At 48.2% G+C, this 27,615-nt stretch overlaps 1 protein-coding gene across 1 annotated transcript; it reads right to left on the bottom strand.

Annotated features, from left to right (window-relative positions):
* Nucleotides 1–1,764: 1,764 nt before the first annotated feature.
* On the bottom strand, nucleotides 1,765–27,036 carry LOC135175657 (phospholipase A2-like). Its single transcript, XM_064143994.1, has 4 exons — nucleotides 26,629–27,036; nucleotides 22,114–22,279; nucleotides 8,738–8,844; nucleotides 1,765–2,000 (listed from the first exon to the last, which is right to left on the bottom strand). The coding sequence occupies exons 1-4, from the start codon at nucleotides 26,669–26,671 to the stop codon at nucleotides 1,837–1,839; spliced, it is 480 nt and encodes a 159-aa protein (XP_064000064.1). The 5' UTR covers nucleotides 26,672–27,036; the 3' UTR covers nucleotides 1,765–1,836.
* Between the last annotated feature and the right edge of the window lie 579 nt (nucleotides 27,037–27,615).

Genomic DNA, 27,615 nt, shown 5'->3' with positions numbered 1-27,615 from the left:
CTAATCCCCCACTTAATTTAGCCACATATCTCTGAATCTAGATTCTGATGAGGTGCCTTGAAGCTTTCCCTGACATTACTTCTTATTTACAGATGGTGCTTGATGTTTGTCAGCTGTGCTTCAGAACATACAGCAGGAGTCTGGCCTACCCAGGCCCCCCAGATGTTGCCAACTACAGGAGGAAATCTCATGTGTTGCATGTGTCTGCCTGCAACTCTGGATATAGAGGTCCTTGTCCTGTTGGCTTGCTACAGCATACAGGCTTGTAACAAAGAGGAAAAAAGGCCCACTTGGACTTCAATACCTCCTGGCTGGAAGAACAAGATTTTGTTTTACTCTTGCCAGAAGGAAACACAAAGTTTCAGTGTAAGTTTCAGATGCCCTTATGAGGAAAACAAAAGCATAAAGAAATGAGTGATGAAACATTTACTCGACCTGGCTCACGTTCTCCATAGCTCCTGTTTGCTCACAGGACAGTAATGGATTCTCAGGCAATTAGTGACCTGGGGGATACGCCAATATAAAAGAACATCTATATGTGTAGGGGAGCAGCTTGTCATCTCTGAAGCATGTGTAGCAGGTGAAGAATACACTCTTTTGCAAAGTATGGTTGTGCCTACTTACAACCAGAACTCAGAAACCCTTGCTGGCCTTGCAACAGCAACAGCCTGCTGTAACTCCGCTTGCCTGTGAACACACATCAAGAAGGATCCCCACTGCTGTGAGGCAGAGGGATAAGACAGCTGGCTATGCAGACTAAGAAACACATTAACACACAACCCCACAAGAAAGTTTGGAGCCCTGCCCTGGGCCAGACTCTGCTTACCTTTGTGGTAGGAAGCAGAACTCCTCCAAGCATAAATAACAAATAATGAGGCCATACTCTCTCTACAATGTCCCCTCTCCTCCTGCAGGTTCAGGAAACTAAAGTGGGTCACTTTACTTCCAGACTGGCACACCTTGGGTCCTCAAAGGCCATCATATCTTTGCACAGGGATGGATTTTTTACTTCTTTTTTTCCCCCACAAGCCAGTCCAACAGAAGTCTCTCTGTATTTTCCAGGTCATATGCAAATGTGTGGAAGCTGAAGGCCAGGCAATGTGAAAGAACAAAAAAAGCCATTTGGTGATGGGTAATGTGCACTGCACACCAAACCTGTTTCTGCAAAGGTCACTATCAGAGCAGAATCTTATCTTTACTGTAGTATACGTAGAATCATAGAATGAGATGGGTTGGGTTGGAAGGGACATTAAAGATCAACTAGATACAATCACGCTCCCATGGGCAGGGATAACTTCCATGAGACCAGGTTGCTAGCAAGACCCTGTCCAGCCTGGCATGGAATGCTTCCAAGGAGGGTGCATCCACAGCTCCTCAGGGCAACCTGTTCCAGTGTCTCACAATTCTCACTGTAAAGAATTTCTTCATCATGTCCAATCTAAATCTACCCTCTTCCAGCTTAAAGCCATTGCCCCTCCCCCTATTACAAGAACTCCTTGTAAAAAGTCCATTGCCAGCTTTCCTCTAGACTATCTTCAGGTACTGGAAGACTACTACAAGGTCTCCTCAGGGTCTTTTCTTCTCCAGGCTGAACAGACCCAACTCATTTAGGCTGTCCTCATAGAGGAAATGCTCCAGCTTTCTGATCACCTTCATGGCCCTCCTCTGGACTCTCTCCAACAGTTAAATGAGTTCCAATATGTTACCCTGTTTACCCTCTCCATAAACCCTGGGCTTGAAGAATTTTTCTCACATCATTATTACTTCTGGTAAAGAGGTAAAACTTTATTCCAGAACCTTCAGATTCAAAGGGTTGGAAGAAAGCTCCTCAAAAGACTACTCTGGCCCCCCATATTTGAAGTGGCAGGTGGGATGAGTCTGTCCACATAAAAAGTCTGGCCAGAGGATGAAATGTGGGTTGTAGGGGGCTGCTCCCCAGCACTTGGCTGCTTCTTGGTCACACAAGCACACCATTTTTTCACACCGGTCTGTCAGGTTATCTGCAAAACAAAATGTGAGCAGAAGGTGAGATTCTGTACTGAAAGAAGGCAAGCAGCATTTTAAGAGGAACAATTCCTTAACAGAACAATTCTTAGGGAACAGAGACTGTGGGAGCAGGAAGAGAGAACGACCAACACATTGTGTTGCAGGCATCTTACCCTCTCCTACCTTGCTCTGTCAATAGGTCTGACCTTAACCATGACTGAGAGCATCAGAAAGTAGCAGCTAAACATAAATCAGCAATGCTTATAACAACCTGCCCAGCACAGAGCACTCCCCACTTCTAGAGCTGCATGAACAATGGGGATTTAGTTCAGAGGCCAAAGACTAAAAAGAAAACCATTTTGGCTTAGCCTGAGATAAATTATTCCATTTTTCTTCAGTCAGTCAACTTTCCTTTTAACTGCTCCCTCCCTATGTATATCAGACCCATTTTAAAAGAAAAAAAAAATGATACTTTGAAAGAAAGAGTCTCCTGGAGGGACATTCAGAAACTTGAGGGCACAGAAGCACCCTCTGAGCATCCTTCACTTGTGCTGCATGAGTTGCCCTTAGATCTCTCTGACCATGGCAGAAGAGCAAAGGAGCTTCACAGCAGGCTTGATTTTTATGAGTCAGAAGCTAATAAAGCTGCTCAAAATCATATGTATGGAACTATTTATAATGCAATTATGTGACTGTATAACTAGGTAAGGACCATAAGGAATATCCAAGTTCAGGTGGCTACATTGAAAACAAGCAATTTGGGGTTACTGAACCCCATCCCACCTATAGGTGACTTAAATGCAGCTGTGGGCTTAACAAATACTACTTTAAGGTACAATGCCTTGTTTATTTGAGGCTGCTACATTATCTAACATCCCCCATATCCTCTACTGGGCAAAACTTGAAGCCTGACTTCATGCCAGTGCATATGGACTTTGCTCCACAACCAGCTGCAGAGAGTACAAGCATCATTCCACATTTTGCTGGGCTTTGCAGGATCACTAAGTAAGAAGAACTCATCCTTCTTAAAGTTTTCTGAAGAGAATTCACAACATTTGCCAGTACAAAGTGTTGCAAGGGTCCCATAAATGAGGACTCTGCACTAAGTCCTTTTTTTTCCTTGGTTACCAATCCTGCCTGATTTTCTCCTTGAGTCAGTGTAGTAGTTTAAGGCTTATTGGAAAATTCCAGTCAGGGCAATTGGGACTTTCCCAAAAGCTCAGTGCAGAATGTAAATAAATTAGAGAATTGTAGTGAAAGAATAATAATGATAAAGTCTCTGCCATTGGTTGGTTTGCTAAGAGGGATAAAATGGCAATGTATAAACCATTTTGCTCTCTTGGCTCTTGGGCTCTGGCTCTGTCACTGTTCCTTTGCCTCTTTGACTCCTCCAGACCATGTGCAAACTTTTTGCTGATAACATGTGAGGCCTTGCTGGTTTTCTATCAGGGGGGAGGAGTAAAGGAGGTGATGTTGGCCCCTTCTGGATGTTCTTTGTCTGGGGGAGAGGACTGGATTTCTGTACTATTTCTGAATTGTATCCAACTGTAAATACAGGTGAATATATCTTGTATATATGCTTGTAAATTTAGCTTGCTGTAAAATATAGCTTTATCTTACTTCCCAACTTCTGAGCTAGTCTGGCAATTGCAGTTTTATTTGGAGGGTAATTTCTCAACCCACCACAGTTAGAATCATGGAACTCTTGAGGCTGGAAGAGACCTCAGATCACAATTCCAACCACTTACCTAGAGCTCAAGATCCCAGAGCCCCTAAGCCTCTACCACTAAACCGTGGTGCTAAGCACCACATCCACACATCTTTTAAACCCCTCCAGGCATGGTGACTCCACCACCTCCCTGGGCAGCCTGTTCCAATGCTCAAAAGACTTCTAAGATCATTGAGTCCAACCCTTAACCTAGGATCGCCAAGGCCACTAAACCATGTCCCAAAGTGCCACGTCTCCCCATTTCTTAAGCACCTCCAGGGATGGTGACTCCACCACCTTTCTGAGCAGCCCATTCGCATGCCTGACCACCCTTACCATGAAGAAATTGTTCCTAATATACAACCCAAACCTCTCCTGGCACAACAGTTTTCCCTGTGATGTGCCAACCACTCTCAGTCTAATGTGAATACAGGAGTTTGGCTTGGCAGACATTTTTGTTAATGCAGATTAAATTTTTTTGACCAGCCCTGACAACTTCCAGCCTTTTCTATAGTTCAGGTATTTATTGAATAGGATTTGCCCATACAACTAGATCACAGGATGTTAGGGGTTGGAAGGGACCCAAGGAGATCATCAACTCCAACAATACTATCTAGCACAGATCACAGAGGAACACGTATATGTGATGGCATAGCTGGGCTGAAAAATATGGGTTGGGAAATATTTTGGCTTTCTTTTTGTTACACAAACTAAACCACCAAAGAGTAGCAAAAGAAGGAGAAGTCCCAGATAAAGGGAGTTTCTGTTTAATTTACTTGACAATACCTGTGCCTGTGGCACAGTGCCACGCTGTTGCCATTTATTTCTCTCTACAATTACTTGAAAGGAAGTTGTAGTGAAGTGGGTGTTAGTCTCTCCTCCCTAGTATCAGGTGATAGAGTGAAAGGAAATGGCCTGAAATTGTGCCAGGAGAGGTTCATGTTGGATATTAGGAATAATTTCTTTGTGGTAAGGGTGGTCAGGCATGCGAATGGGCTGCCCAGGAAGGTGGTGGAGTCACCATCCCTGGAGATGCTTAAGAAATGGGGAGACATGGCACTTTGGGACAAGGTTTAGTGGCCTTGGTGATCTTAGGTTGAGGGTTGGACTCAATGATCTTAGAGGTCTTTTCCAACCAAAACAATTCTGGTTCTATGACAATGCAAGCAGTTCTGCTCCTGATGTTTCTGGACATCATTGCCCAAGGCCCAGCAAGCATGCCTGAAAATTTAATTCTTCATTCTTTTGGTTTGAATCGGTTCTGACATGATACCTTCACACTTCAGTAAAACCTGCTGTGCTCTAGCCAAAGTAAGGAACTTGCCTTCAGAACACATTTCTATTGTTCCTCCCCACGGGGAATGTAAGGGAAGTGAAGCCTGCTGAGGGCTCCTAGAGAACAGTTGATAGATGCTTCTCAGGTCTTTCCTGGACACTGGTTAAGGAACTAATGACATTTATTTAACTAATGCTTGTTAGATTGGAGCAATTGAAACCCAGTGCAGTCTTCTGGGGCATACTTTGCCTGTGTCTCACAAACTTGATGATGCATCTCACATTTGGAACTAGGATTGTTCCTTCACAGCAAGAAGAAACTGGGTATTTATATATATATAAAATCAAAAAAAGCTAGCAGAAACTCTCTCTCAGTTATGGCAATATGTGTAAGTGGAAAGGAGAGCAGTTACACATGAAACCCACGTATTCCTTAGATGGCATTTTGTAGTTCATGGTTTGTTCTGGCTCTTGGAAAAGAGCAATTGCATGTGTGCTGTGCCCTAGGTTTGCTGTGCCCCAGGTGTGCTGTGCTCCAGATGTGTGCTGTGCACTGCATGCCTGCAGTGAAGCTAGGAGGGCATCGACAAAACATCCACACTGGACTTCTGGAGGGCAGACTTTGGCTTATTCAAGGAACTGACTTGAAGGGTACCTTGGAAATAAAGCTCTTGAAAACAGAAGGGTCCACGAAGGTTGGACCTACTTCAGGAAAGAAATCTTGAAGGCACAGGAACAGTCTGTACCAGTGTGCTGAAAGCAGAGCCGGTGGGGAAGATGACCAGCCTGGATGGGTGAGGGCCTTGTGAAGGAATTAAGGGTAAAAAAGAGGGCATGTCACCTTTGGAAAGAGAGGGAGGGAACTCAGGAAAAATGTAAGGATGTTGCTAGGTCATATAGGAAGAAAATTAGCGAGGCAAAAGCCCAGTTAGACTGGGCCACTGCTGTGAATGATAATAAGAAATGCTTGTTATAGATGTATTAATGGCAAAAAGAGGGACAGGGATAACCTCCACTGTATTGGGCAAGGAAGGGAATGTGGTAAGTAGAGGTGAGGAAACGGCAGAGGTGCGTAACACCTTCTTCGCCTCAATTTTCAGTAGCAAGGCAAGTTGTCCTCAGGGCAGCTGGCCTCCTCAGCTGGTAGGTGGGGTCAGGGGGCAGAACAGCCCCCTTGTACTCCAGGAGGAAGCAGTTAGGGGCCTCTTGAGCCTCTTCGATCCTCACGAGTCTGTGGGACCAGATGGATGCTGAGAGAGCTGGCAGATGAGCTCACCAAGCCACTCTCCATCATTTATCAACAGTCCTGGCTGACTGGAGAGGTCCCTGAAGACTGGAAGCTGGCCAGTGGGATGCCCATCCACAAGACAGGTCAGAAGGAGGACCCAGGAAATTACAGACCTGTCAGCCTGACCTCAGTGCCAGGCAAGATAATGGAGCAGATCATCCTGAGTGCAATCACAGAACACCTACAGGATGGCCAGGGGATCAGACCCAGCCAGCACAGATTTAGGAGGGACAGGTCCTGTTTGACCAACCTGATCCTTTTTTATGACCAAGTGACCTGCCTGGTGGACATAGGGAAGTCTGTGGATGTAGTCTACCTGGACTTCAGCAAGGTCTTTGACACTGTTTGCCATAGAAAACTCCCAGCAGAGATGGCAGCCCTTGGCTTGGACATCACATTCTGTAATGGGTTAAGAACTGGCTGGATGGCTGGGCCCAGAGAGTGGTGGTGAATGGTGCCACATGCAGTTGGCAGCTGTCACTAGTGGTGTGCCCCAGGGATCAGTGCTGGGCCCAGACCTGTTTAATATCTTTATTGATAATCTGGATGAGGAGATTGAGTCTAGCATCAGTAAGTTTGCAGATGACACCAAGTTGGGAGAGTGTGTCTACCTGCTGGAGGGTAGGAGGGCTCTGCAGAGGGACATGGACAGGCTGGATAGATGGGCACAGTTCAATGCCATGAGTTTTAACAAAGCCAACTTCCAGGCTATGCACTTTGTCCACAACCCCACACAGCTCTACAGGCTGGGGACAAAGCGGCTGGAGAGCAGCCAGGCAGAAAGGGACCTGGGGGTACTGGACAACAGGCAACTGAACATGAGCCAGCAGTGTGCCCAGGTGGCCAAGGCAGCCAATAGCCTCCTGGCCTGTATCAGGAATAGTGTGGCCAACAGGACCAGGGAAGTCATTCTGCCCCTATACTGAGCACTGGTCAGGCCACACCTTGAGTACTGTGTCCAGTTCTGGGTCCCTCAATTTAAGAGAGATGTTGAGGTGCTTGAAAGTGTCCAGAGAAGGGCAACAAGGCTGGTAAGGGGGCTGGAACACAGCCCTGTGAGAAGCTGAGGGAGCTGGGGGTGTGCAGCCTGGAGAAGAGGAGACTCAGGGGTGACCTCATTGCTGTCTACAACTACCTGAAGAGAGGCTGTAGCCAGGTGGGGATTTGTCTCTTCTCCCAGGCAATCAGTGACAGAACAAGAGGACACAGTCTCAAACTACACCAGGGCAGGTTTAGGCTGGATGTTAAGAAGAAATTCTTCACAGAAAGAGTGATTGGCCTTTGGAATGGGCTGCCCGGGAAGGTGGTGGAGTCACCATCCCTGGAGGTGTTTAAAAGGAGGCTGGATGAGGCACTTGGTGCCATGGTTTAGTTAGTTGGAAGGGTTAGGTGATAGGTTGGACTCAGTCTCAAAGGTCTGTTCCAGACTGGTTAATTCTGTGATGCCATGTCTGCTGGCAGATTTTCAGCTTTGGAGAGGCTGAGGATTGTACCAGCAGAATATGGCTTTCTGATAAGGTAGAAATAGTCTTTTAATGTTCAAACAAGTAGCTGGAGCACTGGAACAGGCTGCCCAGAAAGAGTATGGAATCTCCTTCTCTAGAAACTTTCAAGACACACCTGGACACATTCCCATATGGCCTTCTCTAGGTGATCTGCTTTGGCAAGAGAATTGGACGTGATGACCTCCAGAGGTCCCTTCCAACCTCTCCCATTCTCTGATGCTATAGTTCCATGCTTCTTTCAAACTATTGGAAGTGTTCTACAATGGATTTTACCATCAGGGACTTTTTGGAGTCCTAGAACTAGAAGTTACAAATTTTAGTCATCTGTTGTATGTTAAAAGAGACAAGAGCAGTAGCTTGGCTCAGCTCTAGCAGTGCACAATGACAAGTCAAACAGTGAACAATCCCACTGGAAGGAGAGTCAAAACTGGTGTGGGTAGACCACCTCTGCAGAAGTGGTCACACACAGACTGTAGCAGAGCTTTGGGAAGGTTTTGGGAAGGAGCAGGAGTGCCTAATGCAGGTTGATGCAGAGCCTTTAGAGGGGCAGCTACATCCAGGGCTGTCTCACTCAGTCTATACTATTGCCTAGAAAGGTTGGACAGATGATCCTTGTGGTCTCTTCCAAGATGGCATTCTTTGATTCTGTCATTCTTTGATCCTTGTCAGAGGTGGCCTGTTGGCTCCATGCTCCCCCACCCCTGGTCTTCAGCCTGAGGAGCACTCAGGTTACCTAAGAAGGGTGGTGCTGGGTCTCCAGCCTTCCTTCCAGCTCCAAGTGGGGACTCTTGGCAAGTCTAGTGATCCAGGCAAGGGATGGGAGGAGGGCTCAGAAGAGAATAGATATTGCCCAAAGCACCTTTAAAACCACCTGACCATACACCTACCTCTGAGGCCCACAGAGCTCTTAGGTCTGCCTAAACAACTAGAGAGGAGGAAGTGAACGACACCCTGCACAAGTAAGCATCCCCTTACCGCACCGCACTGTGTTCTCTTCGCACTCCCATTGGTACCGCTGAGCCTTGGGGCTGCAGCCTTCCTTCTCTGCCTTATCATAGCAGCAGTCATGCCTGTGGCAGCACCTGGGGGAGAAGAAAAGGTAGAGTTTGGACTCAGGCAGCCTGCAGGTTTTCCTCAGAGGTGTTTACATGTGCTCCAGGAATGTTCCACTCATGCACCACTTAGTGTTTGCCCCATCCTGTCAGTAAATCATCAGGTGATAAACCTCGCATCCTGGCATCAATCTGAAAGCTCAAATGGCTCAGCAGCTCATTAATGACATCACTGCTCCTGTGACCACAGTGCTTATTCCTCTGAGCTTTTGCCCTCAGAAGGGGAGGTGGTAATCCCACTCACTGAAAGAGTTGAAGCATTCTATCAGGTTTGTGACCACCGCTCACAGCCTTAGACTTAAACCTATCTCAGAATTTGGACTTGGGGTATTTTTTGCCTTCCTCAGCTTCAAAGCAGCTTCGTCTCTTCAGATCACCTAGAACTGTCAGGAGCCTTTTGGCCCATGCACTGTTTGAGAGCTGGCCACAAACTCATCATCATCAATGGCAGGATTCACACTAGCTAATTTCAGATCCCTGAATCTGCATTGAAGAATCTATGCTGCCTTTATGCACGCCTGGGATACAGTCCATATTATAGGAGAAAAATACTGCATTTGAAAGTTGAATTGCTTTTCACTGACCAAAGAGGGGACTGAGGGTAGCTACCTCAGCTGATGACAGCTTACAAACTAGTCAGTGAGGTAATTCCCATGCTCAATTGCTTCAGAAGGTATAAAAACTTGACCCTATTTGAACTCTATTCTGGTGGTCTAGTGACTGAAAATACACTGAGAAAACTTTCAGCACTTAAAGAGGTTCTCTGCCGGGTAATGAAGGCTGGTCAAGTCAACAACGAGCACTTGCAACCCAGAAGGCAAATTGCATCCTGGGCTGAATCAAAAGAAGCATGGTCAGCAGGCTGAGAAGGGATTCTGCTACTCTACTCTGGTAAGACCTGGAGTACTGTGTCCACCTCTGGGGACCCCAACGCAAGAGAAACATGGACTTGATGGAGAAGGTCCAGAGGAGGGCCACAAAGATGGTCAGAGGGCTGGAGCATCTCTCCTATGAAGACAGGCTAGGAGAATTTGGGCTGTACAGCCTGGAGAAGAGAAAACTCCTGGGTGACCTTATAGCTACACTTCAGTATCTGGAGGGGACCTACAGGAAGGCAGGGGACTGTCTGGAAGGGCTTATATGGGTGGGAGGAGGGGCAATGGTTTTAAACTGGAGCAGGATAGATTTAAGTTGGATATTAGGAAGTAGTTCTTTACAACAACTGTGGTGAAATACCGGAACAGGTTGCCCAGGGATGTGGTTGAGGACCTGTCACCACAGACATTCAAGATGAAACTCTATGTGGCCCTGGACAGCCTGATCTAGTAAGAGGTGTCCCTGCTCACTGCAGGGGATTTGCACAAGATATCTTTGAGGGTCCCTTCCAACCTAATACAATCTGTGAATCTGTATGCAAGGATGTGAGATCAGAGAGAAGTGAGCTCCTGCATTTCCAGAAGCTGTTCCTGTAAGACCTCTGGGACTCTACAGAAAAATCACTCTATTTATTGGGAAGCATTGATGGAGGGTGATCTTAGGTGTAAATGAAGAGTAAGCAGCTTTTAGGGAAGCTCTTGAGCCCTAGAGATGGATGTCTTCAAGACTTGGATGAGATGACTGAAAGCGAGCATGGCTGCCCCCTGTGCCCAAATCCAGCTGAAGGGGCTGAGGGAGCTGGGATTGTTTAGCCTGGAGAGGAGGAGGCTCAGGGGTGACCTTATTGCTGTCTACAACTACCTGAGGGGGGGCTGTAGCCAGGGGGAGGTTGCTCTCTTCTCTCAGGTGGCCAGCACCAGAACGAGAGGACACAGCCTCAGGCTGCACCAGGGGAGATTTAGGCTGGAGGTGAGGAGAAAGTTCTTCACTGAGAGAGTCATTGGACACTGGAATGGGCTGCCCGGGGAGGTGGTGGAGTCGCCGTCCCTGGAGCTGTTCAAGGCAGGATTGGACGTGGCACTTGGTGCCATGGTCTGGCCTTGAGCTCTGTGGTAAAGGGTTGGACTTGATGATCTGTGAGGTCTCTTCCAACCTTGGTGATACTGTGATACCTTGATAGCTACTCTCAAGGCCAGAGGCCAGTGTATCTGAAAAGGCAGCACCAGCCTGTGATGCACTCTGGGATCCAACATTTTATCTGTCTAGAAAAGTGGAAACATCCAAGCAAGAAGGATAAAGGTGCCTTAGGCAGGAAGTGGGGCTTCTCTGGAGACCCACTGGGATCTGCCAGTAGCTTACTCAAGAACCAAGGAAAACTTCAGCTCACAAACTTCATCACCCTCTGCTGCAGGAGGATTTCACTCTTTTTAGAAACTGATCTTATGGTCATGAGGGCTGGTGAGTTATGTGAAGTGATTAAGGCCAGGGAATAACCACAACAATAACCAACCAATTTTTTAAAGGCAAAGAGGAAGATCTACAACTAACACAAATTCTAATAAAATGTCTGGAACAAGATCAAGTGAATCATGTGAAAGAGACAAGAGAATCAAACCTGTCAAATCAAATTCAGCCTGCCAAGCCTGTGATTACATGCAGGCTGAATTTAGTCCAGTGTGCTCTCCCTGTGACTGAGCTCCCAATTTAGTAGCTGAAGTAGCAATTTCATCCCACAGATGAGTCTGAAAATGGAATTGGGTTTTTTTTTAACTCAGCTTGCAAAGATGAAACATGTGTGATGAGACTGTTCATGGCATTGTGCAACCTAATGTAACTAGCAGTAGCAGGCTAGCAAATCCCTCCATGCCATCTCCTCAAAGGACTTCAGAATAGGACTAAGCTCTATGGGTTATACACATCAAGTTTTCCCCTGAGAAGCCACAGTCCTCCTTAGGACTAAGCTCTATGGGTTATACACATCAAGTTTTCCCCTGAGAAGCCACAGTCCTCCTTAGGACTAAGCTCTATGGGTTATACACATCAAGCTTTCCCCTGAGAAGCCACAGTCCTCCTTAGAACTAAGCTCTATGGGTTATACACATCAAGCTTTCCCCTGAGAAGCCACAGTCCTCCTTAGGACTAAGCTCTATGGGCTATACACATCAAGTTTTCCCTTGAGGAGCCACAGCAACTGATGTAATTGAGAAGAACTTACTCTGTTCTACCAAACACAGAATCATAGAATGGCTTGAGTTGGAAGAGACCTTAAAGATCATCTAGTTCCACCCTTCTCTGCCACGGGCAGGGACATGTCCCCCACTAGACTAGGTGGCTCAAAGCCTCATCCAGCCTGGCCTTGAACACCTGCAGGCATGAGGCATCCACAACTTCTCTGGGCAAGCCATTCCAGTGTCTCACCACCCTGACCAACCTGATGAGGGCATAACCAGATGGCTAGAAGATGGTAGAGTAGTGAATGTGGTTTATCTTGATGTCAGTAAAGCATTTGACACTGTCTCCTACAGCAACCTTGCAGCTAAACTGAGGCAGTATGGTCTGGAAGATCAGGTAGTGAGGTGGATTGAGAACTGGTTGAAGGAAAGAAGTCAGAGAGTTGTGGTCAATGGGATGGAGTCTAGGTGGAGGCCTGGAAGTGGAGGAGTCCCTCAGGGGTCAGTACTGGGAACCACTTTTGCTCAATATATTCATCAGTGACTTGGATGGGGGCACAGAGTGCACTGTCAGTAAGTTTGCTGATGACACAAAGCTGGCAGGAGTGGCTGCCACACCGGAGGGTTGTGCTGCCATTCAGTGAGGCTTGGACAGGCTGGAGGGTTGGGCAGGGAGTAATGTAATGAAATTCAACAAGGGCAAGTGTAGAGTCTTGCACCTGGGAAAGAACAACCCCATGGGCCACTATAGGTTGGGGACTGACCTGTTGGAGATCAGTGAAGGGGAAAAGTGAGGGTCCCAGTTGATAGGAGGTTGATCATGAGCTGGCAATGTGCTCTTGTGGCCAAGAAGGCCAACATCACTCTGGCCTGTGTTAGAAGGGCTGTGGCTAGTAGGTCAAGAGAAGTTCTCCTCCCCCTTTACTCTGCCTGGCAAGGCCAGATCTGGAATTTTGTGTCCAGTTCTGGGCCCCTCAGTTCAGGAAGTACAAGTAACTGCTTGAGAAAGTCCAGCACAGAGTGACAGAGATGATTAAGAGAGTGGAATATCTCTCTTATGAGGAGAGACTGAGGGTGCTGGGGCTCTTTAGCTTGGAGGAGACTGAGAGGTGACCTCATCAATGCTTATAAACATGTAAAAAGTGAGTGCCAGGATGGAGCCAGGCTCTTCTTGGCGATGCCCAATGACAGGACAAGGGTCAATGAGTGAAAGTTGAGGCATAGGAATTTTCTTGTAAACATGACTTTTTTCACTGTGAGGGTGACAGAACACTGGAACAGGCTGCCCAAGGGGGGTTGAGTCTTGTTTTCTGGAGATACTCAAAACCTGTTCAGATGCAACCAGTGTGATCTGGTGTAGATCATAGAATCATAGAATCATAGAATCATAGAATCAACCAGGTTGGAAGAGACCTCCAAGATCATCGAGTCCAACCTAGCACCCAGCCCTATCCAGTCAACTAGACCATGGCACTAAGTGCCTCAGCCAGGCTTTTCTTGAAGACCCCCAGGGACGGTGACTCCACCACCTCCCTGGGCAGCCCATTCCAATGCCAATCACTCTCTCTGGGAAGAACTTCTTCCTAATATCCAGCCTAGACCTACCCTGGCACAACTTGAGACTGTGTCCCCTTGTTCTATTGCTGGTTGCCTGGGAGAAGAGGCCACCCCCCACCTGGCTACAATGCCCATTCAGGTAGTTGTAGGCAGTAATAAGATCACCCCTGAGCCTCCTCTTCTCCAGGCTAAACAGGCCCAGCTCCCTCAACCTCTCCTCATAGGATTTGTGTTCCAGGCCCCTCACCAGCTTTGTTGCCCTTCTCTGGACATGTTCCAGCACATCAACATCTTTTTTGAATTGGGGGGCCCAGAACTGGACACAGTACTCAAGGTGTGGCCTGACCAGTGCTGAGTACAGGGGAAGAATAACCTCCCTTGTCCTACTGGCCACACTGTTCCTGATGCAGGCCAGGATGCCATTGGCTCTCTTGGCCACCTGGGCACACTGCTGGCTCATCTTCAGCTTACTATCTATCAGTACCCCCAGGTCCCTTTCCTCCTGGCTGCTCTCCAGCCACTCAGTCCCCAGCCTATAGCTGCTTGGGGTTATTGTGGCCGAAGTGCAGAACCCTGCACTTGGCCTTGTTAAATCTCACCCCATTGGCCTCTGCCCACCCATCCAGCCTGTCCAGGTCCCTCTGCAGGGCTCTCCTACCTTCCAACAGATCAACACCTGCTCCTAGCTTGGTGTCATCTGCACCTGGCAGGAGGATGATCCTACTCTGGCAGGAGGGTTGGGCTAGATGATCTTTCAAGGTCACTTCAATCCCCTCACATTCTGTGATACTAAAGAACATCTTCCTAATGTCCAGTCTAAATCTACTCAGTTCTAGTTTAAAACCATTGCCCCATGATGGCAATAATAGGTAGTGGGTCACATCTTTGTTGATCCAGTAGCATCTGGATCTCCTAGGTTTGTCCTGAAAAGCCAAAGGAGAGAAGAATTCACAGCCTTGTGGAAAGTGAATGTCTTGGCTTTCTCTGAGTTCCTCTGAAATGTCCCATATGATATGACACTACAGCACTAAGATACTGTGCTAGTTTGAAGCAGGGTAGAATGTTTTGGTGAGAAGAACTAGATCATAGTCTGTGAAAAGAAAACAGTGGTGATGTCTGCTCCCCTCACAGTCTCATTGAGATGTATGGGAACAAGAAAGAAAAACATTAGATAACACTTGCCATTTTTGCTGCACTCTCTGGCTGGGCTTTGGCTGAGCTGCAGGTCCCTAACCTCACCTTCCATGCACCTTTGCTTCTTAACCTCTTGGCTGAACCTCTATTCTTCTTTAGGACTGGGGTAAGGTTGAGAGGGGCAGGGGGAAGGTGCAGGGGTGGTTGAGAGCCCCTCCTGGGGACTCAGGTTTCTGGGAGGGGAGTTGTGTTTCTGTATTCCCTTTTACCTTGTATATTTCTGTCTATAACTGTATATTCTGTAAATATCTGCTTGTATATTGTGCTAGCTGTAAATAAATAGCTTCATTTATATCCCAGAGCCAGCTGAGTCTAGTTGGGTATTTCTAAGTGTGTGTGTGGGGTACACCCAAACCATCACAGATGCATGTGTCATCTGGAGGAACCCTGGCTACCATACCTTAAGCTGCAGCATAGCCTCATCCATCCTCAAGAAGGCAGATGGCAGAGCAGTCCCATCATGAGTGTCTCCAATATGGGACACAGAGCACAAGAGGCCACAGTTCAGAGCCAGGAATCAGGCTGAGCTGGAATGGAATATCAGCTGTAGAAATAGCAGGGCTTGTGAGGTCGGAAGAGCAAATCAATATCAGATCAGTAAAGCCAGTGTCAGTGATGGAGGACTGGGGAGGGAGGAGGAACAACAAAAAGGTAAATGGGCAAAGGAGCTGGGAATCTGTGGGCCAAAGGAATGAAATTGCTCTCCATGGATAGCCAGCAAGAATGATCAGAAAAAGAGGTAGGAAAACAGTGAAGAAGAACATCTTGAAGGAAGTGAAAGATGGTCTGAAAATCAGGCAAGGACAACCAAAAATGTGCTAGAGAGGTGAGAACTTGCTGCCCCTTTGCTGGCTTGCTAGAGTCAGGGGAATTGCATAGATTTTTCAGGATCACAGGATCTGCTGCACAATTCTGCTTCTACTTAGACCATCTCCACCTGATGATACTCATAACTAGAGAGAAGTGACTTGTAGCTTACAGGAGCTCAAAACAAGAAGGCTTTGGCTTGTACTTTACAAACATCTCTTTCAAATGCACTTAATGAACTATCAAGGAATGAAGACTAAGGAAACATATTATTGTCCTTTGACACCTTCAGATGGTGCCCTCCTGTCTGGAAATGTCCTGTTCCAGAGTGTGTTATTAAATCTTTAGTAACCTGTTAACACTGGGTTAGACCAGCACAAACAGAGTCAGCCAGCACTGTGGCAGAGCACTGCTCAACAGGTATGGAAAACAAATAACTTTCACCTAGTCAGTAGCCTAGTCATCACACCTGGACTACTAGACAGCCCTGATGGCTACAGACACCTCCAGCTGGCCCACAGGGATCAGTTGGCCAGACGCCTGCCACTGAGCAAATGCCGCTAAGGCAACAATTTGTCACGCTGTGGTTGTCATCTTAAAAGCACAGCCACCATAGAATCATAGAATCACCCAGGTTGGAAGAGACCTCCATGATCATCCATTCCAACCTAGCACCCAGCCCTATCCAGTCTACCAGACCATGACACTAAGTGCCTCAGCCAGGCTTTTTTTGAAGACCTCCAGGGACGGAGACTCTACCACCTCCCTGGGCAGCCCATTCCAATGCCAATCACTCTCTCTGTCAAGAACTTCCTCCTAACATCCAGCCTATACCTCCCCCAACACAACTTGAGACTGTGTCCCCTTGTTTTTTTGCTGGTTGCCTGGCAGAAGAGGCCAACCCCCAACTGGCTACAGTCTCCCTTCAGGTAGTTATAGACAGCAATGAGGTCTGCCCTGAGCCTCCTCTTCTGCAGGCTGCACACCCCCAGCCCACTCAGCTTCTGCTCACAGGGCTGTGTTCCAGACCTCTCACCAGCTTCATCACCCTTCTCTGGACACGTTCCCGTACCTCAACATCTCTGTTGAATTGAGGAGCCCAGAAGTGGTCACAGTACTCAAGGTGTGGCACCACTATCTGTTGCTGGGTTGCTCAAAGCCGTGCGGGTGACCGGAAAGACATGAGCTCATACCAATATGATACATAGAAGGTCAATGCATTCATTGAAGCTAAGAGTGGTACCTGTATAGTGGGTTTGGTACATGTGTGAGTAATCCTGACAGGCTCCGCCAACAGCAACATTCAGTTGTTCCCAGGGCAGACCAGCCTGCCCCCCTTCAGGGCCCCCTCGCACAGCTCAGCTACAGGGAGCAGCTAACTTTCTCAGCTTCTCTGCTAGCCTCCCCAAGCCCACTTCCCTGAAGCTGTGCTTCTTATCAGAGTGACCTTGGAATTACCCTGCCTCTTCTCCTTGTTTTTCAGACTGCTCAGTTCTGCTCAGTTCTGCTCAATCCTGCTCAGATCCCAGCAATCTGTCCTTTTGTTTTGCTTTTAACTCCTCAACTGAGGGAAAACCTTACTCTTCCCTATGAGTTTGCCAGGACTTAGATGACCATACATAGCACCCTGCCTTTATGGCATTTGGGTGTTTTCAGGAAGATTTTGATCACCTTTGGGTACTGCTTTACAAATGGGTTCTATAGCAATCTGGGAGGAACAGAAAGGGGAAGAAGAAAGGAGTGAAAATCCTATTGACTTATAGGAAACAGATGCCATCATGTCTTGAAGTGATGGGGCTGTGAGAGTGGAACAAAAGGGGAAAGGTAGTTACTGACAATGCCACATCGAAGTCAGACTGTGGGATAAATGTTATAAAAGCATTCCCCACTCAGTGCTCCCATGTAGGAGAGGTACTTAGAGGCACTTGAGACCTGTCTAGGCAAATTGACTGAATGACTCACAAGAAAATTACTCCTTTTGTAAGGGTCTGGGTAACAAACCAAGGAGCTCAAGGGAGTGAGTAGTTTCAAACAGTGTTTGTCACTCAAGGCCAGTACTTTTCTAACTCTGCTTCTTTCTTTTTTAGAATGGAAAAGCAGATTCCTCTAGGAAACATAAAATGCGCGTTTGTAGGGCTAAATCTAGTGGGGCATTGCTGATTCTTCATAGCTAAGAATCTAACTAGAAACCTTTTTATTTCTTGGTGTTTGTTTGTTTTCAGCCAAGCATTACAGCTAAGGAATAATAATGAATACACATCACAGATCAAACTCATCCCAGAAGGCAAATTGCATCCTGGGCTGCATCAAAAGTTGCACTGCCAGTAGATCCAGAGAGGTGATTCTGCCACTTTTTTATGGTGAGACCTCACTTGCAGTACTGCATCCAGCTCTGGAGCCCTCAATACAGGAAGGACATTGACCTGATGGAGGGGGTCCAGAGGAGGGCCATAAAAATGATCAGGGGGTTGGAGCACCTCTGCAATGAGGACAGGCTGAGGGAGATGCAGTTGTTCAGCCTGGAGAAGAGGAGGCTCTGGGGAGACCTAATCATCACCTTCCACTACCCAAAGGGGGCCTATGAGAAGGGTGAACAGAGACTGTTTACAAAGGCCTGCAGTGATAGGATTAGGGGAAATGGCTTCAAACTAGAGAAGAGTAGATTTAGATTGAGTGTTAGGAGGAAGTTCTTTACCATAAGGATACTGAAACACTGGAAGAGGATGCCCAGGAAAGTGGTTGGGGCCCCATCCCTGGAGATATTCATGGCGATGCTCAACAGGGCTCTGGGCAACCTGGTCTAGTTGAGGATGCCCTTGCTGATCGCAGAGGGGGTTGGACTAGATGACCTTCAGAGGTCTCTTCCAACCCAGACTGTTGTATGATTCTATGATTTTGACAAACTATTTGGTATTTTGAGGCACTTTGAATTGCAGAAACTCATTTGCTGACATGAAGATAAAATCCACATCCCACTGAAACCAAACACCAGCAGAAACATTGTCTGATGAGCACGTGGCCATATTTCACTCTCTCCCTCTGTTCTTCAGGAATGCTGAACACTCATCTCTCTCAGAGTCACCTAAACTTGGTGAGGGACACGCTCAACCTCTGTGGAGAACAGCCCTTTGGTGACTCCACTCAGCCTTTTGGTGAAAGAAGTATGCCAGATTAGAGAAGTCCTGTTTTACTTTAGAGGCCTGGTTGTGAGAGCTGGTACAGAGCCAAAAAAAACAAACCATAAAGGAAACACATCTAGACACTTCTGTAGGTGATGACAGGCAGGTCAAGAGATACTGCTGAAAATTTAAAAGAATCCCTGCATTTGAAAGTTACAACACTTTGTAGGCAGCTGCTCACTACTTCTAAGTCCTGTACTGACTGCTTTGTAGATCATAGAATCAACCAGGTTGGAAGAGACCTCCAAGATCATGGTGGATCTCCAATGCCTCCAGTCCAACCTATCCCCCAGCCCTATCCAAACAACTAGACCATGGCACTAAGTGCCTCAGCCAGGCTTGTCTTGAACACCTCCAGGGATGGTGACTCCACCACCTCCCTGGGCAGCCCATTCCAATGCCAATCACTCTCTCTGGCAAAAACTTCCTCCTAACATCCAGCCTAGACCTCCCCCAGCACAACTTGAGACTGTGTCCCCCTGTTCTGTTGCTGCTTGCCTGGCAGAAGAGACGAACCCCACCTGGCTACAGCCTCCCTTCAGGTAGTTGTAGACAGCAATGAGGTCACCCCTGAGCCTGCTCTTCTCCAGGCTGCACACCCCCAGCTCCCTCAGCCTCTCCTCACAGGGCTGAGCTCCAAGCCCCTCACCAGCTTCATCGCCCTCCTCTGGACACGTTCCAGCACCTCAACATCTCTCTTGAATTGAGGAGCCCAGAACTGGACACAGCACTCAAGGTGTGGCCTGACCAGTGCTGAGTCCAGGGGCAGAATAACCTCCCTTGTCCTGCTGGCCACACTCTTCCTGATGCAGGCCAGGATGCCACTGTAATCTTTCATAGATATAAACAAAGGACACAAAGAGGTTTGTGGAGTGAAAGTGACTACATTAATGAAGACATCTCCACTAGTTTTAAGGCACACCCACTCTTATGCCACAGAGAAACTGGCCTTAAACCTTAGTATCATCCCTTTTTTTTCTCTCTTTGTCCTGCCAATTCAGGAAAGTCTGGTGTTGTGTCCAACAGCTGGGCATTCTGGAAAGTTCAGCTTCATTCCCAGCGACCACACTGCCTTCACCTGTACTAAAATCAGCTCTGCTCTTAAGTAACACCTGGCCTGTGTACTGTAGATAAACAGATAGACTTGTGTGCCCTGTCTGTAACGTTTCAAACCAGACAAGACTGCAAATAACGAGCTCAAGAGTGCAGAGGAGTCCACCATGCCCAAGATTTATATGCATGCTAATAAAAAAGGAAAGGAAAAAGGAAGAAACCTTTGATTGCATCACCTCTCTGACTAATTTCTTTTTTGCCAGGTGAACAACAAGCACAGCATCTTCCCCACCAACAAAGAGAAGGGAAATAACACCATGATCTCCCCTATTGTTGGTCTTCCTCAATTCAGGGTGAGCAACAGATTTATTGGTCCTTGCAATAACCTGGATTTTTTTTCCCCAGAGGGTAAACAGTGATATTCCAGTGGATGCCATTTTGAAGTCCTGGGTGGAAAAGCCCTCCAAGTAGCTTGATAAGTCTGTGAATAAGCATGCATCTATTTCAGGAAATCATATCCTGGATTCTCCCTTACCCTTCACCACACATAGTACAAGGTCCCAAGAACTTCAGTCTCATCCAGAACGTGCCTAAACCCTGATTCAGAGAATCCCAGAATGACAGGGGTTGGAAAAGACCTCTGGAGATCATCTAGTCCAAGCCTCCTGCAACAGAGCAGGTTCACCCCAGAGCAGGTTGCACAGGACTGGCATCCAGGTGAGTTTTGAATGACTCCAGAAATGGAAATTCACAACCTCACTCGGCAGCCTGTCCCAGTGCTGCACCACCCTCAATGTAAACAAATTCTTCCTTGTGTTTAGAAAGAACTTCCTAAGTTAGACTTCGTGCCCATTAACTCTTGTCCTGTCACTGGGCACCACTGAAGAAATATTGGCCCCATCCTGACACCCATCCTTTAAGGATTTATAAGCATTGCTAAATCTCCCCTGAGTATTCTCCTTTCCAGGCTGAAAAGCCCCAAGTCCCTTAGCATCTCTTCACAAGAAAAAAGTTTTAGTCCCTCAATCATCTTTGTAGCCCTTTGCTGCACCCTCTCAAGCAGTTGCCTGTCCTCCTTGAACTGAGAATCCCAGAGCTGGACACAATACTCCAGATCATAGTATCATAGTATCATCAGGGTTGGAAGAGACCTCACAGATCATCAAGTCCAACCCTTTACCACAGAGCTCAAGGCTAGACCATGGCACCAAGTGCCACATCCAATCCTGCCTTGAACAGCCCCAGGGACGGCGACTCCACCACCTCCCCGGGCAGCCCATTCCAGTGTCCAATGACTCTCTCAGTGAAGAACTTTCTCCTCACCTCCAGCCTAAATCTCCCCTGGCACAGCCTGAGGCTGTGTCCTCTCGTTCTGGTGCTGGCCACCTGAGAGAAGAGAGCAACCTCCTCCTGGCCACAACCACCCCTCAGGTAGTTGTAGACAGCAATGAGGTCACCCCTGAGCCTCCTCTTCTCCAGGCTAACCAATCCCAGCTCCCTCAGCCTCTCCTCATAGGGCTGTGCTCAAGGCCTCTCACCAGCCTCGTCGCCCTTCTCTGGACACGCTCAAGCATCTCAACGTCCCTTTTAAACTGGGGGGCCCAGAACTGGACACAGTACTCAAGGTGTGGTCTAACCAGTGCAGAGTACAGGGGCAGAATGACCTCCCTGCTCCTGCTGACCACACCATGCCTGATGCAGGCCAGGATGCCACTGGCTCTCTTGGCCACCTGGGCACACTGCTGGCTCATGTTCAGGTGGGTATCAATCAGCACCCCCAGATCCCTCTCTGTCTGGCTGCTCTCCAGCCACTCCGACCCCAGCCTGTATCTCTGCATGGGGTTGTTGTGGCCAAAGTGCAGCACCCTGCACTTGGAGCTATTGAACCCCATCCCATTGGACTCTGCCCATCTGTGCAGGCGGTCAAGGTCCCGCTGCAGAGCCCTTCTGCCTTCCAACTCAGTCACATCTGCCCCCAGCTTGGTGTCATCTGCAAACTTGCTGATGACTGACTCCATGCCCTCATCCAGATCATCTATGAAGATGTTAAAGAGGATGGGGCCCAGCACAGATCCCTGAGGGACACCACTAGTGACTGGCTGCCAGCTGGATGTGGCACCATTCACCACCACTCTCTGGGTCCGGCCCTCCAGCCAGTTCCTAACCCAGCACAGAGTGTTGCCATCCAAGCCATGAAGCCTCACCAGGGCAGAGTAGAGAGGGAAGACAACCCCAAGTTATTATTCAACCCCCAAGTGATACGTGTGTCCTCACTCACAATTCTCCAGTGCTTTTTATATACCCACAAGGCAGCACTGATTCTGTGGAGCCACACTAGTACACACAGAGAGGAGTGGAGAGATGTGCACTGTTTCTGGTCAGGTAGTTAAAATTCTTCTTACCAGTCTGTTTTATCTTTTGGCCAGCCTCGTCCTCCCAGTCCACAGTAGCATCCGTAGCCAATGTACGCCAGGGGAGACCGTCCTGTGCCACACGATATGGCTCCTGCCAACTCGATGATTCCTCGGGTATGCAGTGAATGGGACTTCCCCAGAGCACCCTTCCAAACTGCAAAGACAGGACATGGCTACGCACAAGGATTAAGCATGCCTGATTTCAGTGGTTTCCTTGAAGTCCTTAAGAGTCATGGGTTTTTCGTTGGGTTTAACTGGTTGATTTGGAGCAGCCTTGACAATCAGCCTCCAGAGGGAACTTGTCTGAGGGCTTGGATAACCAGAAGTTGGATATAGCAGTATACAAGCTGTCTGCTCAGAATCATAGAATCAACTAGGTTGAAAGAGACCACCAAGATCATCCAGTCCAATCTATCCCCCGGCCCTATCCAGTCAACTAGACCATGGCACTAAGTGCCTCAGCCAGGCTTGTCTTGAACACCTTCAGGGACGGTGCCTCCACCACCTCCCTGGGCAGCCCATTCCAATGCCAATCACTCTCTCTGGGAAGAACTTCCTCCTAACATCCAGCCTAGACCTCCCCTGGCACAACTTGAGACTGTGTCCCCTTGTTCTATTGCTGCTTGCCTGGCAGAAGAGATCAACCCCCACCTGGCTACAACCTCCCTTCAGGTAGTTGTAGACAGCAATGAGGTCACCCCTGAACCTGCTCTTCTCCAGGCTAAACACCCCCAGCTCCCTCAGCCTCTCCTCATAGGATTTGTGCTCCAGGCCCCTCACCAGCTTTGTCGCCCTTCTCTGGACACCTTCAAGCACCTCAACATCTCTGTTGAATTGAGGGGCCCAGAACTGGACACAGGACTCAAGGTGTGGCCTGAGCAGTGCTGAGTACAGGGGAAGAATAACCTCCCTTGTCCTACTGGCCACACTGTTCCTGATGCAGGCCAGGATGCCATTGGCTCTCCTGCCCACCTGGGCACACTGCTGGCTCATGTTCAGCTACTATCTACCAGTACCCCCAGGTCCCTTTCCTCCTGGCTGCTTTCCAGCCACTCTGTCCCCAGCCTGTAGCGCTGCTTGGGGTTGTTGAGGCCAAAGTGCAGAACCCTGCACTTGGCCTTGTTAAATCTCACCCCATTGGCCTCTGCCCACTCATTCAGCCTTTCAAGGTCCCTCTGCAGGGCTCTCCTACCTTCCAACAGATCCACACCTGCTCCTAGCTTGGTGTCATCTGCAAACTTACTGATGATGAGCCAACCCCCTCATCCAGATCATCAATAAAGATATTGAGCAGGACTGGGCCCAGCACTGATCCTTGGGGAACACCTGAGCTGTTCAGCTTTGCAGGGCTTGTGCCAGCACCACACAGAGCCAGCTGGGCTTCACTGCACCCCAGAACTCCCAAACCTGGCAAAGCTTACTAGACTCACTGTGGTCCTAAGTGGGATTTGAAGCAGCAGAGGACAAGCACCTCAAGAAGATCTAATGTGGACTCTGTAGGGGGAAAAAAAGAAGTCTGTGATTCCCAGGATGCTCTTACACTATCCAAAGTCATCCTACTATTCAGGATATAGCAACCCCTTCTCCAAATAGCAAAAAGCTGGCAGTGCTGTTAATTTCCATGGAGTCATAGCATCATTAAGGTTGAAAAAGGCCTCTAAGATCATCAAGTCCAATCTTCTACCCAACACCTCTGTGACCACTAAACCACATCCCAAAGTGCCACATCTATTTGTGTTTTAAACACCACTGGAGCTGGTGACTCCACCACTTCCCTGGACAAGGGAGTACAGAGGGATAGCTACAAATGCCCAAGCCTTAGAGGTATACTTTGGCAAGGATGGTGTGTGTGCATTAGCCAAGATATATGTGTGTCAGCTTTGTTTTGCGCCTTGGGAAGTGCTGGCAACACTTACACCTGCTTCTCTTACCACGTTCCATTTAAGTCGTAACATCAAGTTGGCAGCATTATTTTGGGGGTGGTGGTGGAAAAGGCAGCTCTGTGTCAGCTGAAGTGTGTGAATAGCTGCTCAAAAATCCAGTCTGAAGTTTTTTTTCAGTTAGAAGCCTTTCAGAGAGTGTTGTGATCTCATGTATTAATTAGCAACTTTTTTTAGACACCAGACTCTACCTTGCAGTAATTAAGGAAGCCAAGTGTACCCTGCCCCTGATACCATGACCACTGTGATGCTCAGCTGCAAAGGTTGATGCTTTTCATGCCAACAGTAGCAGCAGATACTATTTCTTGCCTGGGTTTACTGTGAAGTACCAAGTGCTCTTTGCACTGCTCTATCACATGTGGCAAAGCTACTCACCAGTAGCATCAAACCCCTCAGACTTACTGCCCAACTGATCCTCTCATCCCAATCATACACCATCACCCTGAAAAGCCTGCTGAAGTAAAGGGATTTTGTGGCATGTTTGGATGGAGAGGGAGGTAACACTGTGGGGGAGGTAATACTTGGGAGCTAGGAACCCACCACCAAAGTTGCTTTCCACCTGCCCCCGGCTGTTTCAGCACACTTGACCTCTTCAAAGTGCTGTGCAAACACTAATTAATCTCCTAAACCACCCAAGGACTCAATACTATTATTAAAACGGTTGCTTTCTTTTTAAAACCAAGCCTCTAATCCCCTTGCTTGGGCCTCTCCCCACATCTCCCAGGCTGGCAGGCCCTCCTAGCCTGCTGCAAACCCCAGTAAGGGCAGAGAGAGTCTCTCCCCATGAAGGACAAGGCAGGGCTTTGCTCCATCTCCACAGCCCAAACACCCAACAGGTACAAGAACTGCCCTCCACCATTTTTGTCCCAGCAATTGGCACCTTGGGCTGTCCCAGTGCAGGGCTTCTCACAGTCTCCTTATGCTTCCTAGGGCATTCCTCAGGGATTAAATGCACATTCCTGAAAAAGCAACCACACTGCTCACCTAAACACTACTTGAGTGTTCAGGTTTCATACTAAAAACACATTAGACGTGTGTTATTCAAAATTAAAGAGACAGCCTCTTTCCCTTGTCCAAACAGCAGAGCTCTGGGGGCTCAGCTCTCAGGCACCCTAGGGGACATCACAAGCAATGAGCTGCTCTGGATTTGGGGTTAAAAGTCATGCTTTTTGAGAAAGAAAAACAAAACAGAGACAAAAACTTCTTTGTAGGCATTCAGGCCTCCTGACAAGCAGCTTGCCTTTTTCTCAGCTGTCTTTTGCTGACCTCTTAAGTCAGGACTGCTGGATTTGGTCTGTTGAGTGCTGGGTGAAAACAGCTGAGGCTTGTATAAGGTAACTGCCCCTCACCCAGAAGAAGAAAGGCTATTCTTTTTTGGGATATCTCTGAAGATCAAGGAAACTGTAATTACAGTGCAGACCTGCTCATAGAAGCAGAGAGAAAGTCCCAAAGGGAACTGAGTCCAAAAGACTCAATTATCGTGCTTAGGGCTGCGTGCTCTGCAAGAGCTTGAAATAATGCAGGCATCCAGGCAGCCTCTGATGTTCCTGTTTTGTTCTTTGAGAGCTGGCTGTGGTTTGAGCCCACGACAGCAGGTTGCTGCAGCTGAGAGGTCAGGCCCTGCAAGTACGTTTCAATATTCAAGTGCACAGCTAATAAGTTGACCAGGAACTGAAATCATTTTTCTGTGCTGGGCAGCCAAGACAACACAGCTGGGAAAGCCTTGAAAAAATCTGAGCCTCCACAGCAGACTGCATATAATCTGCAGCTCTCCATAGGAGCATGTCCAGTCATTAGTTAAACTACAAATGGGGCACTTCAGACGACAGGGGAGGTGAGCAGAGGTGGATCTAACAACCTGCACCTGCGCTTTTCCTGCTTAAATGGGCAGCCTGCTCTGTAAGTTAAGGCAAGGTTCTGGGGTTATCTTAAAAGGTATTACCTCACAGCTGCCAGTTTAGTGTTCTGTTGCCTCTCTGCTTTGTGTTAGCAGACGTTTCACAGAATCACAGAATTGTTTCAGTTAGGAAAGACCTCTAAGATCATTGAGTCCAACCACTGACTTAACGCCACCGCAGCCATTAAACCACGTCCCAGAGTGCCATGTCTACACTTGTATAAGCACCTCCAGGAACCATGAGGCCACCACCTCCCTGGGCAACTTACTGCAATACCTGACCACTCTTTCAGTAAGGGAGTTTTCCTAATGTCCATGGCAGGGGAGGGAAGTTGTGTCTAGATGATCTGTAAGGTTGCTTCCAACCCTTCTATGATTCTATGGATGAACAAAGACACCAAAAGCTTTGTAGCAGAAAGCTGTTCTAAAAGAAAATGTCCCACGTTCATGCGGCCCCAGCTCTGCAATCTGCCAGGGAAGCAGAGCAGGCAGGCAGCTCTCACTACAGAGTTGAAGAGAGTCGAGAAACGGTTTTTTTTTCATTCTCACCTGGCCAAACCACACTGAGATGCCTGCCAGGAAGCAGGGTAAAGCAGACGAGGGGACAGGCTGCGCTAGGACAGGAGGAGGAACGGGGAGGGAGAGGGACAAGGAGGTGATACTCACCTGCTGGAAGCAGCATCAGCATGAGCAGCGTGCGGGAGCCCATGGGAAGCTCAGTCCCACGCTGGGGTAGGCTGGGGCTGAGCGGCCGGGACAGCCGGCAGCGCCTCGCCACGCTGCCGGGGAGCCGAGCTGTGGGTGTGCTTTACAGCCCTCCCGGGCTGCAGCTCCGGGGTTTATGTACACATGGCTCTGTGCCCGTCCGAAGCCAAACGCCCTTCTCTAGGATGTTCCTGAGCCCCAGCCGCGGTCCCGTCCGCCCCCACCGCGGGCTCCTCGCTGCGTGGGGAGATGGCGAGGGTTGGCTGTGTTTGCCTAGCATGGTCTTTGGGAGGGAGGGGCTGCTGGAAGGGCATTAGGCTGTCGGTCCCATGGACAGCCTGAGACAGCCAGGCACTAAGCCGAGCTCCTTCTTTAAGCTGTTTGCTCACAGACCCTGGTTAACCTCTGAGTAGCTGCAGAAAAGGCAAGCCTGCAACCAGGCGATCTGCGGCTTGGGCTCGCTGCTGTGGTGTCCCCCTGGCGAGGATTTTCTCTTTTTATAGATCACTTTTTCCCAGGGTCACTTTTAAAATAAAAAACTTATTTAAAGACTGATTATTTTTCACGTGTGGGAAAAAAAAAAAAAAAACAAGAGACAAAACTATAAAAATCCAACAGAAAGAATACTGTTAGGTGTGAGTGTCCAATTATACACTGACCAACAGAGCTAATTCTGCACCACTCCCGAGGGAAAAATGCCCTCTTGGCCTATTGCTGCACCTGATGAAAACTCGCCAGGATGTAGGTGCCAGCCACAGCCACAGCCAGCTGCACTGGCAAGGTGGCCTGTCTTTGCGAAGGGCAGCAGGCAGTGGGAGCAGGAGGGATCATAGAATGGGATTGATTGGAAAAGACCCTAAAGATATCTAGTTCCAACCCTTTTGCCATGGACAGGAACACATTCTAGCTGGACACTTCCACGGAGGGGGCATCCACAGCCTCCCTGGG

Source organism: Pogoniulus pusillus, chromosome 5 (assembly GCF_015220805.1).
Source record: "Pogoniulus pusillus isolate bPogPus1 chromosome 5, bPogPus1.pri, whole genome shotgun sequence".
Taxonomy (NCBI): Eukaryota; Metazoa; Chordata; class Aves; order Piciformes; family Lybiidae; genus Pogoniulus; species Pogoniulus pusillus.
The sequence above is the reverse complement of the archived record's forward strand: the minus strand, read 5'-3'. Positions and strand labels throughout refer to the sequence as shown.

What these genes read in the sequence shown, in the direction of transcription:
- LOC135175657 (XM_064143994.1), bottom strand. Translation starts at nt 26,671, where the DNA reads ATGGGCTCCCGCACGCTGCTCATGCTGATGCTGCTTCCAGCAG. An exon ending in CCAAAAGATAAAACAGACTG is followed by an intron (nt 8,845 to 22,113) that starts GTAAGAAGAATT and finishes CTTCTCCCCCAG; the next exon opens with GTGCTGCCACAGGCATGACT. An exon ending in AGAGAACACAGTGCGGTGCG is followed by an intron (nt 2,001 to 8,737) that starts GTAAGGGGATGC and finishes TTTGTTTTGCAG; the next exon opens with ATAACCTGACAGACCGGTGT.